Below are 12532 nucleotides of genomic sequence, written 5' to 3'. Positions count from 1 at the left end.
TCCCTGTGGTCTGATCCTTGGAGGTGCACGATGATGTTGGTTTACTTTCATAGACAGAACATCCCTCTCAAGTTATAGCAAGTTGAACTTCCCCTGAAACAAGTGTTTTGGACCTATAGTTGAAATCAGCTCAACTCTGGAACTGTTTCCTTAGTGCTAATGGACAAGCAGCTTCTAAATCCAGAGGGGGGGATGTTTTAAGGGTTCTCTGCCCAGAGTTGAGAGGCAGTCAGCATCATGAAACATCAGTCTTCACTGCTGGGAAGTAGCGTTAGAAACTTCCCCTAAATTAATACGCTCTGTATGAATATATGCAACTCTGCAATGGTCACCACAAGCTACTGTAGGGTATCTCCTTTATCACAGCTTTGAGGAAGGGGGAAGCTACTGCTTCTCATCTGCTTTGCTCTTCAAAAGGAAATCAGCTGCTGCCTTTCAAGATCAATAATTCATACAAACTGTAATTAGGCAGTGGAAATATTTCATCATATTTAAGGCAGTAATACTTTAAAAAATAATCATCTTTAAATGTATCATCAGCTTTGTCTCAAAGGAAAAAGAGGTGTTTCTCTAAATTCTCTTCATTTGTACATGATCAAGAGCTGCTTTGAAACCCTCCCTGTCAGCAGCAAAGAATTGTGCCAGGAAGGCCACTTACAGACCATACTGCATCTTTGGAATTGAAAATAATTAGCAATGCAACTGCAATATAGTTTATCCTGTTTCTTGATTAGTATTTCAGCTTTCTTTTTAAACCCTTCCCCTGCTTAGTCTCAGGGCTGAGGGGAGGAGTAGAGCCTAATAACGCTTTCTGCCACACACTGTGCTCCCTTCCTGGTTTCAGAGGTGCTCAGTTGCCCGGGGCAGTCCTTACCAGGAAGGGCTACCTCGAGCTAGGAGGAGCAAAGCCTTCAGACCTACACTTCCCCACCTGTAACAACGTCCCTATCTCAGATCAGGGTGTGCCGTTGCCCTTCAGTCAACATTTACATTGCTGGTCATTAAAATCTTGACGGTAACCTCGACACCTGGCCTACGATGGGGATGCAGGGAGGAACTGAAAGCACATTGATCACTCGCTGTGTGACAACTGTTTGGGGGAAGGGAGGGGCAGGAGTGGAGCATATACTGTGCTAATCAGTTTTAGCATCTAGAAAAAAACCGCAACCCTCACCGGTGGAGACAGTAAAGTTTGGTCTTACCAAGTCTGCCAGAAAGATAAAGGTAACTCGGCTGAGTTAAGCCTCTCCCTGGAGAGATGAGGCAAAGCACCTCCAGCAAGCCCGCCACCCTCCCAGGACAGCAGCCTTTATAAGCAAAGTTACAAGAACCTAACACCCCTCCCCCGTGTAGGAATTCGAGCAGCCTCCCTCTAAGCCTGGGTACCATCCTGCAAACACTCCCTTCAGCGTTACTCATTAACCTGACCTCCTAGTGGATGTAATTAGTTATTTTAAATCTTCTGGCAGGATGAGAAAGTGACTCCTGTGTTCAGTCATTATCACTGTGTTACACCAACAGTCTAAAATCCAGCACCCTGTCAGTAACTACAGCTTTTTCCAGGGGCCTGAGCCTCTTTCAAGTTCAAATTAATCCAGAGTAAAGCCTTAGTCAGTAGGTAGTAGTAACTAGTAGTTTAAGAAGGGGGGGGGGGGAAAGCAGAACAGGTCGGGTTTTGTGTTGTTGTTTTAATCAGAACAGAATTCTCAGAGAGGAAAACACAAATTAGTAAAATTTCCACACAACATTTTTTAAAACCGAGATACATTTTTTTCAGTGGGCAGTTAAGAGTCACCCTTCCCTCCAAAGTCCGTTCTTCCTCCCCGTTGGATCGCCAAAGGGCAGCCTGTGGCCCACACCGAACTGCATTGAGCTGGAGCATGTGAACATGAAACCACATTGCATGCTGCCACGTACCTCGGCTCTCGCTTCAAACTGCCAGTTCTTAAAGCCCCCAAACTTGTAGGAAAAGGCCTGGGTAACTGTAGTTCTCTTTTTGGGTTAACATTAAGAATTTAACCTCACATTATTTCCTCACTGAAAGATAAAGTATCACTAAGGCTTTCTAAAGCAAATTTTTTTTTTTTATGGCAAGTTATTAGACTTGACAGTTAACAAGGAATCAAGAACCATTAGCACTGGTCTTCACCAGAACTTTGCATCTATATGACACTACAGAAAACAGATCTTACCTCAAAAATAGAAATTAATGTTTCCCTTTAAATTTCCAGGGTTTAGACTAAGAGTTTGGAATCCTTGCTTGATGACTGCATGCCAAACTTTCAATTGCTGCTTTTTAGCACATGACAGCATTCAAAAGGTAATTATCAGCTGGCACACAGGGCAGAATCACCTTTGTTACCAAAACACCTTCAGCGGAGTTTACACCTGAGAAAGATCAGCTGCAGTAATTTTACTGCTACAGGCCATGAAACTGGGTAATCCAAGGATCCTTGGATTAAAGCAACATCCCTGCTAGAAGCAAGTAGGACCATCCCAGCTCTCCGAGCACAGGCACTGTGGAACTAACTCACCCCCAGACACGCGTCTAGAAAGGTCAGAGCCGTCTGCCCAGCGTTCCGACCGCTGACCCTCACGTTTTATTGCTCAAAATAGAAGGAATACGCACCAATTCTTTCCTCACTGACTTCTTGGTTTCCTTCGCACCAGTTTCTTGTCATATTGCTGGCTTAGGGTGGAAACAGACATATTACATCTTCTCCACACCTTCTATCTCCAAATTTAAGAACAAATCAGAACATATTGTCCAAATATAATTTCTGACTCTCATAAAAAAGACATTCTTTCCAATACAAGTACAAGAACACTAAGTCAATGTTAATTTAAATTCAATACAAAAAAAAACCAATTATCATTTACAAATGTTAAAATTCACTTAGTCTACCCTGGCTCATTCATACTCTGGAATTTCCCTTTGAACGTGTTCAAAGGCTTGAACAAAAAACTAAGCATCCTTGTTTTGTCAAGCATCTCTTCCAGCAGAAAGCCACCCGTTCACCACTTTGTTCTGAAAATAGTTTTCTAGGCCTTCCAGTCAGGCAGCAAGATCTGGCTGTACAGTATTTTATACGGGTACCGTTAAAGTGCATCAAAGAACACCCTCCAGTGCAAGTTCAGCCTCTTTTCCCGAAATCCCTATTGAGCAAGTGAGGCGAGGCTCCCTGCGTGCTACCCAATTAAAAGGTTGTCATCGTCATATTGTAACTGAAGTCGGGAAAACGGCTGTGGGGAAGCTACTCTATTCTTTGAGATTATTATCATGCAGGTGAAAGTAGTCAGTATCATAAAAGCCCCGATAACTATCCCAATCACTTCTGGAAGACTTTTGCACCACTGGTCAGCGAGCAAGCACTTGGTGTTACTGAAAGTGCCATTGTGGGGCTCTGGTGTCAGTCCCAGGATGTGGCACATCATGGGGTAAATATCGACGTTGTTCATCGTGCTCTGCTTGTAACCTCGACGGAAAGCGGGCCCGCGAGCAGCCAGGAACGGGTGCATGCTTGGGAGAGCGTTGTCGTAGCCATGGTCACCTACTGGAGACGGGCACAGTTAAGAGTTAACATCATCCTCTCTGTGTGCATATTGAGTATTCCCCTCCCTATCTCTTCCTTACCCCCCCCAAAGACATGTTTTAACCAAAGACTAATGCAGAATGTAAAAGCAGCTGTTGGATCAAACACTGAAAGAACTGAGTTCCTTCCCTCTTCCCCACTCCCCACAAGTCCTTTCCCATACTGGTCTTCAGCTGTGGTTCTCCCCCAGCCCCGCCTTATCTCTCTGCCTTTCGGTCATCAACAATCCCAGTCTTCCCACTCCTCAGCCAAAGTTGAAAAGGGTGTTGCCACTCCACAGTGATTCAGTAGCTGGAATGCAAATTTGTACTTCCCAGGATTTGCAAAGCCATCTCCCCCTTGCAAAGCAGACACTTGAATTACTTCTGAAAAGCCAAGCACTCTCCCCTTAACAGGGTTCAGTTCGAGCATATGAAGTACCTCAAATCATGCTGATCAGATTAGGTACATCAGGTGAAGGGATACCCAAATATAATATAAAAAATAGCCAAAACCAAAAAACCAGTCAAAGGATGATGATGCCCATGACAGGTATCCCACAAAACGGTTGTGGCTACAAGGTCACTAGTACTTGGACATTTGGGAGGTTTTTAAGAAATACTCACTCTGATTCTTGGTGGAATATAAACAGCTAAAAAGCAGTCATAGTCAAATTTCCTAAGAACATACTGAAAAAATCCACCCAAGATGCCCAAAATCTCTCATAGCACATGCAGCACAGTATTTGAGTGACTGCATTTAAGTTTTGAGTTCATTTCTTACTAACGAGTCTCCTCGAGAACTGTCTCCTCAAAGTTTGTGATGTGAAATGTCAGGATTGCTGCCGATCTGGTCACACTCACCACTTCAGTACACTTCCAATATTCCTTTTCAATGTTTTACACTATCACGTTCGTCACCACAGATACTACTGCACCACACCTTGCTTGTTTTAATGCAGTCCTGGGTTTCTTGGGGACATTTTTTTCCCCTTCGACTACCTGCTTGCTTTGAACAGAGATGTTCCAAGTCCCCTCTCCAGTGAAGCTTCCCACCTTTCACCTCTGAAGCAAGAGGGCTGGTGTGCGCTGACGCCACTAGGAACAGCGTAGGTACCGGTACACTGGCCAATTGTTACGCTGCCGCTTCATGCACGGGGACAAGGACAATAAACGCTTAAAATAGCCTTTTAGGGTAAAACCTCCCTGCCTGCTTCTGGGAAATCTTGGCTAGCAAAATTATTTTGAAAAGTGATTCACATCAACAGATACAATGCTGTTATTTATAAATACGCACTTATTGACTCTTTTCAGGTACATGAAATTGGATCTACAAAGAGACCTCTATTAGAGAACAAGTGTGCTAAGTGGTGTCAATTTGAAGATGATTGTAGCAAGCCTCTGGGGAAATTAAAATATAAACATATCTTACATTAAAAGCAGTACTTTTGTACAAATAATGAGAAAATTGCACTTAAATGTGCAAAGGGCAGATAATAAGAACAGCCAAACCAGGTGAAACTGGGAGTTTACACCACCCAGCAGCCTGTCCCTGACAGCAATCACAACAGAGAGCCTGGGAAGGACCCAACAGGGTCAGCCCTGACACACCAACCAGCCCCAAGCTGGTAGCTGCTCGGGAACTTCCTGAAGTTGGTACCTTTGTATTTCATTTCTATTAATGAATTTTTCTTCCAAGAATTTGTCCAATCACTGTCTGAAGACACACATATAAATACACACACAGAGCCTTTGTCTGCAACTAGAATTATGGGTTGAATTCTCTCATTATGACCATAATGAAATCTGTCTGGAATTTCTTCTGTAAGTTATAGACACCTCTCTTGTCTGCCCAAAAAAACTCTGCATGTGAAACACCTGGAAACATACATCACATCACATACATACGTATGCGATGTGACATTCTTAGCAATGCAGCCCCTTCCTGCTAGATGCTTAGCAATGCACTGTTGTGAAGTAACATCTGGTTTGGTTTTTTGTCTTTAAAACATGCTATTTGTTGGCCCTAACAGGAAGAACTCTGGCTTCTTTGACCATTATTGTTGTGTTCCCATTATTTTTAGTATTTCCTCCCATTTATTTTTGTCTCCCAGTATATGTACCGTAACAGAAAATCTTGTGTCTGGCATTCTCCAGTTAATGCTCCCCTATAGATCTATTTTATATACCAAAACCAGTTAAACCACACTCCAGTGGCAGCTTGAGACAGACTGCTGGCTTGCCTAAGAACTCTTAAAAGCGTACCTCAGCTTTTCCATGACAAAGCTTTTTAGCCAATGGAATATCCCCCATCTCTTCCTCATCTGTTAAAACACTCCAGGCTCAGGCTGAGAACATTCTAGAAAACGCTGAGCTGTTCCTAAAGACTCTCAGTGCCAGGACTCCGCTCGCTAAACTAGGACTGTCCCACAGATGGCTGCAATAAAACCAAGACGTTCACCAACATCAGCCACCAAGAGCACAAGTAAGGAAGAGACACTTACGTTTTGAAAGCGACTCGTTTTGCACAATTGTCCACCCTTCGTCTGCAACCAGAATTATGGGCTGAATTCTCTTATTTTGCTGATAATGAAATCTGTCCGGAATTTCTTCTTTCAGGTATACTTTCATGTGACTGTGGCATTTTTTCAGTAAGTTATACACATCTTTCTTGTCTGCCAAGAAAAAACACTGCATGTGAAACCGCTGGAAATGATGTCCTGTTTTCTGCAATTATGTCAGTAAACCTAAGATCCATTTTTTTCAAAACAATTATTTTTTAAAAGGCACACAGCAAAGGATTTTTTCACGTCCCTAATGAAATGCTACATGTATCAAGGTGGATTTCACAATTTGCCCTCGACTTAGATCAGGCACCTCACAGCTGTGGTTTTGGATCTACAATTCAACTCGCCCCCTGGGCTTGCAGGGGAGGAGGGCAAAATTCAAGCAGAGAAATCAAGAGAAAACAATCACACACCAAAGCAGTAAGTATTAGATTTTGTTACTGTATAAATCACTTTGTTCATTAGAACTGCTTCAGTCTGGCCACGGTTGTGGACACTGAGACCAGCAGCATCATGATTTAAGACATGCCTGTTAGCAACTACCTCCAAGATACAAAAATTGAATTCACAGTACGAAAACTGAAGTTTTTCACAGAAACAGAAGTGGTAAAGTGACCAAACTTGTGTTTAGATTTTTACTTGGAAGTTTAGACAATGGCAATTTTTATTCTGAATAAACATGAGTGTTTATCTCATGCTCAGAGTGAATTACAGCCATAGAGACCAGGTGAGCAACAAGAGAGCAGGCATCGCAAATGCCCATCTACTTTCTCAACAAGGTGTACCAGGACCAGCTTTACCGCCCCTACCAACTCGACAAGAAACTCCCCTTGGCCCACTGATTACCAAAACAAAGTAACTTCTAAATTAGCAAACATTCTTTAGCGTATTCATTAAATTACGTCAAAGTTCCGCAACATGAACTACACTGGCTATGCAAAAGATGTGAACAGTCTCCCATAGCGTGTACTTTTTAGTAGTGAGATAAGTAAGATTTAATTCTCAGCGTATGACATGAAAAAAACAACAACAGAAAACCAAACAAAACATACTCTGCTTTGGCAGCACTGCAGCAACTGGACTCTTGTCTATCAGGGTGTAGTTATTGCGACCAAGGCAGGCATCCAGGATAATCAGCTTCTCTGGAGAACAGGAGGCCATTCCATGATCGCTTGTTATTATGATATTTACGGTGTCCCACAAACCTAATGCCTTCAGTTTATTAGTAAGGAAACCAATGTGTTTATCCACTTCTTCCAATACTCTGCGCATGTTCTCAGCGTCGTCTGGTCCGTACTTGTGCCCGCTTGCATCTGGTTCTTCCCAGTATAACGTAGCAAAGCTGACTACTGGATTAGAGCTGTTCAGCCACGCAACAATTTTCTCCACTCTCTCCTCAAACGTTACTGAAAAGTTGTACTTCATGAAGAATCGAGGGGTCGTATCGTTAATTCTTACATCGGTGCCAGGCCACATTGCAGCAGCACTCACCCCATTTCCCTGCCGTTGATTTGTTACCCAAATTGGAACTGCCTCATTCCACCAGAAAGGATCCGAGTCATTGAACTGTGAAAACGTTTTCTTGGCATCTGCATCGTACATGTCATTAGCCACGATGCCATGGCTTTCTTCGTATAAACCCGTCACTATGGTATAATGGTTTGGGAACGTCTTGGTGATAAAAGCATTCGTAACTTGTTTTACAAGCACACCGTCCTCAATGAACTCCTGAAGGTGAGGAAGTTTATAGGTTTCCAAGTAATCAGCCCTGAAGCCATCAAAGGACACGAGGAGTAACCTGGGTACCAAATCGCCAGCAGAGTGAGCACAACAGGCAACTATTCCAGAAAAAAATAACATTAACATCAAGTTCATTGTTGATACTTCAAAGTATTTCCAGCAGGTAATCAGAGGGACCTGGAAAATTTAAGAAGATAAGGCATGTAACAATAATCGTACTGGAACCAGTTTAACTCGCTATATGTTACATACATCTTCTTTCCAAGGGAAAGACCGCTGTGCATTTCCCTACTGACTTCAGAAGTTTCTCGGGTATTGTCACAGTTTTCCATATATTAAAACAACTGAGCGATGAGATTTTTTTTCATTCCAGACTAAATGAAAGGAAGAATTGTCTTCTCTCTTTTTCAGCAATTATTCCATCATTCTGTGCGTCCTGTTACAATTCTACATTCCAAGCCAGACCATCAGTATTTTTCCTCACGTTCAAGCACAGGCACCCAAACGAGCCGTTTCACAGCTCCACATTTAAGAGTCCTGTGCAGCTCTAAGTCCTGCTTACACATCACTGTTCAGACCAGAAGCTTGTTTTCTACTGTAATTATCATTTTTCTTTTTTCATCCCACCTTTCCTTTTCCACAGTTTCCACCCTCTCAAGTGGCTGAAAGACTTCTCTGAGCCTTTCAATGTTCCTATTTACTTATTGCTTACTCCACACATGGAACTGCCAGGAGTAACTTCTACCTTGGTTTTCTTTCTAAACTGTTGTACATCTACCATAACAGTATTTAAACCCGTTCTTTATGTATTGTATTTCTCTAAAAAAAATTTAAAATAAATCATTAGTAACCTTAGCTATGAAGCAAGTATTTCTCACCAAGGAATTCATTACTATTACAAATGCAAAGTACGATTTGTAAGCCTTTTCCCCCGCTCTCATAAACCTATTACGTGTGACAGGAGCCCTCTGTTCAGAAAGATCCATAATTATTCTATAAGCCTTTAAGAAAGAGGAAGTGAAGCTCCAGGCTTCACAAAAGCTTCTGCAATATTGTTAGACAGTGTATTTGCTTCTCAAGAACTCCACTCCAGCACATTTCTCCTTTATCTCACTTGCACAAACTAAGGTGACTCCAGGAGGAACAACAGGTTATGTTCCTAACTGCAGTAGTATCTTCTGAGCTAGCTCTTCTGAGCTAGCTCAACCCTTTCCCCAAAATTCTTCAAAAGCATAAGTAGCTTTAACAGCAGCTGAAGCTTTAGCAGTGAGAGAAATTCAAAGCACGGGAAGTCATCCCCTCCCCAACCAACAGTTAAAATTTCTTTAGAAGATACAAATGTTAGAAGAAAGGATTGTCAGAAGCAGCATTAAGGGATCTCCTTATAGGGAGGATTCGTAACACCAGCCCCTTTAAAGGGGGAAACAGAAAAGAGATGAGCAGTGGAGCAGAGAATCACTCTTTCATGTTGTCGGGTGCTTTATAAAGCAGAACCAGAGGTTTTCATAGCACAGCGAGACGTAAGACCACAATATTAGCTTCGAAAAACTCCGAAGATGCGAAGCCTTTGCGTTTCTACTCACGGTCTCACAGCCAAGTACCAAACGCCACCAGCATTACAGCTGTCCGCCTCTCCCCCTTCCAGGCGGATTTCCAACCCTCCCGTTGCTCGGTCAGTAAGCAGTGAGTTACCCCGGCCTCATGGACGGCTCACAGCGGGCTGTCACCGCCAGCGCCCCGCTGCGCAGGGCCAGCCCCCCCCCCCCCCCCCCCCCCCCCCCCCCCCCAGCGCCCTCACCCACCACCGGCAGCGCCGACCCCCCGGGACGAGGCACCGCCGCGGGGCCCGGCTGCCCGGCTCCGCGCAGCCTACCGCCACCTCCTTCCCCTCACCTAAAAACCGGAGCCGCGGCCACCCGGCGCTGCGAAGCCCCAGCCCGGGGGTGGGTGTCCCGCGGCCCTGCCCCGGGCCGCGCTCGGGCAGCGCCAGTCACCACAGCCTCCCCACGCGGGAGACCTCCCCGTCGCCGCCGCCACCGCCCCCTCCCCGCTGCCCGCCGCGGTTCCGCCCCGACCCCACCGTGAGGGCCGGCTCCGGCCGGAGGCAGCGCTGGAGGTTACCGGCCACGGCGAGGGGGGGGGGGGAACGGGGGGGGGGAGGAACGCGGAGCGGGAAGCTCAGCGCCTGCGCACCCGCCGCCCGCGCGGCCCTGACTGCGATTAGCGACAGCGGCGCGAGCGCTGCCCTTACCGGGAAAGGGGGGGGGGGGGCGCGCAGTAGCTCGTCACCGGGTCCGACCTCCGCTGGATGCGATTGGTTGGCGGCCCGCTGGCGGGCGCTCCGATTGGTTCCCGCGGAGTGGGCGTCGCGCTGTGAGACATGGGGGGGGGGGGAAGCTGAGGTGAGAGGGTTGAGGGTAGCGGGTAGCGGGCTGAGGGCTGAGGGCAGCCGTGGGGGGCTGAGCTGAGGAGAGCGGAGCTGTAGGGGGCCGCGGGGGACTGAGAGGAGGTGAGTCGAGTCGAGGGTTGGGGAGGGAAGGAGAGCCATGGGGGACCTGAGGGGAGGGGAGCTGTGGGCAGCCATGGGGGACCTGAGGGGAGGGGAGCTGAGGGGAGTGGAGCCGCAGGGAGCCATGGGGAGGTGAGTTGAGGTGAGGGAGAGCTGAAGGGAACTGAAGTGAGGGTGGCCGAGGTGGGGGGAGCTGTAGGGTGGTATGGGGGGCTGAGGGGAGGTGAGGGGGGGGTGTAGGGAGCGAACCATGGGGGGCTGAGAGGAGCAGGGCTGAGGGGAGCCGTGGGAGGCGGCTGTCACAAGCAGGGAGGTGTGGCGGGTTGCAGGGGAGCACGGGTTTTGGTAAGGGGTATGTTAACCCGGGCTGGGATGCGGGTGGATTGGCCCCAGAGATGGGACGGTGAAGCCTGCTGGTAGAGGATCAGAGGTCGCTTGGGGGTACAGGCTGTTTGCTGGGTCTGCTGGGGCACCCTGTGGCCGCAGAAGGCCGCAGCGGGGTGAGGCGAAGGGATGTGTTACTGGGAGTTGTCCTGTGTTTCCCCAGGATGCTGTAACCTGCCTGCTTTGCAAGTGTCCCAGCAGCCCCAGGCTGTGGCCCTCACCAGGCAGTGGTGGTTGTCAGCGTGGCTGTGAATCTGCTGTTCTCCGTGACTCTTGCTCCCTTTTGGCCGCACAGCTTTGAAAGTTGACTCTTCGTATTCCTTCCTGCGTATGACCTTTTTATGCTCTCTTGTGACAACACGGGTTTACCGTAAAACTTGGAATACATGCAGGAAATTGTGTGTGTTGTTGAATGCCAGTGCTGCTTTTAGGAAGGTGGTGTGTGGTATGATGGTTGAGGTCTGTTTTGGGTCCTGGTGTAGGTTTGCTTCATAAATTAAGGCAAACAGTTTACATTCCCTTGATTTTCCTTTTTATTACAAGGAGGGATTAGTAATTCTGCAAAACCTGTTAAGTTACTGGTGCTGAATAACAATGAAATCAGCTCTGTGTAAATAGAGAAAACAAGTGTCCTTAAATAGCACAGAGCAGAAATTGTCGCTCCATTTTAAGTTTCATCATAAAAACTGAGAAAAAGACACGTTTATAGCGTCATGATTGACTTAATGAGAGGATCTGAATTTCATTCTGTGCATCCTGCTAGTGTGTTTACTCTGAATGCCATGTAGGCTTGAGCTTGTTTCTTTCACGTGTATGAGTTTGGCAGGTTGTGCTAGCCGTGCACGCCCACTGTGGAGGGGCTCTAAAATGGGGTACAGTGGGCTGAATAAAGCGACATGCTTCTGATTCACTTTGTTTTATGCAATGTAGCAGGTGTGGCAAAGCGCAGCATTGTAAAAGAGGAAAAAACCCCCCACAATTCCAGGTGAGCTAGGTAAGACTTCCCGCAGCTATTCACATGTTGTATGTTCAAGTCAAGGACTTTTTTTCTCTTTCTTTTTTGGTTACACAAATTGAGTTTTGTAAATACACATGTGACAGTTAAGCATGTGGAGGAGAGAAGTGTCCTTTATTAATTACTTTATTGTATTTCCTTCAAAATACTTATTACACAGAGTGAATTAGAGGTCAAGGGAATACATAACAGATGCAGTCTTTCAGCCGATTTCATCAAATTACGATGGAGGTCTTGTTACAAACTTTATGCAGAAATACAGACAAATTTTAAGCACCGAGGCTCTTTTGCTAACCTAGTTTGGCAACATAGCTACTCAGCTATTCAGTCCTAAAAGGTGTGAGTAATCTCTTGTTTACCCTTACCCATGTGCTTTGAAACCTGTTCCCAGTATTCACCTATTCATAAGCCCAGCCTAGTATAATGTGTCCAGTTTGACGCATCGTAAAGGCAGCATACCACACCAGCTCTGGACTTTGAACTGGGCTAGCCAACACGTATCACACGTTGAGCACAGCTCTGGGTTCCATTTACACTCTATGCCTACAAGAAATGGATGAGTTATGTGCATACTTACATTAAGAGAAGTAAAACTGGGAACTGCCAAGATGTTTGCCTTTCGTCACCTTACTCTCTCTGTATTTTATTTCACCCCACATTTGTTTGTACAGACTGCAGTTCTAAGCACTAGACCATACTGAATCCTGCCAGAAGCTGTACAGATTTACTGCTGTAGGGGAATTGAG

The 12532-nt window shown here is 45.9% G+C and overlaps 1 protein-coding gene across 1 annotated transcript; it reads right to left on the bottom strand.

The window, feature by feature from the left end:
• Window positions 1-3189: 3189 nt before the first annotated feature.
• On the bottom strand, window positions 3190-8659 carry ENPP4 (ectonucleotide pyrophosphatase/phosphodiesterase 4). The gene is made up of 4 exons (XM_009950127.2): window positions 8591-8659; window positions 7191-8055; window positions 6076-6246; window positions 3190-3554 (listed from the first exon to the last, which is right to left on the bottom strand). The coding sequence occupies exons 1-4, from the start codon at window positions 8657-8659 to the stop codon at window positions 3190-3192; spliced, it is 1470 nt and encodes a 489-aa protein (XP_009948429.2).
• Window positions 8660-12532: the final 3873 nt, after the last annotated feature.

The sequence above is a fragment of the Leptosomus discolor genome, chromosome 2 (genome assembly GCF_034619465.1).
Source record: "Leptosomus discolor isolate bLepDis1 chromosome 2, bLepDis1.hap2, whole genome shotgun sequence".
NCBI lineage: Eukaryota > Metazoa > Chordata > Aves > Leptosomiformes > Leptosomidae > Leptosomus > Leptosomus discolor.
Note: the sequence above shows the minus strand (reverse complement) of the source record. Positions and strands in the feature narration are given on the sequence as shown.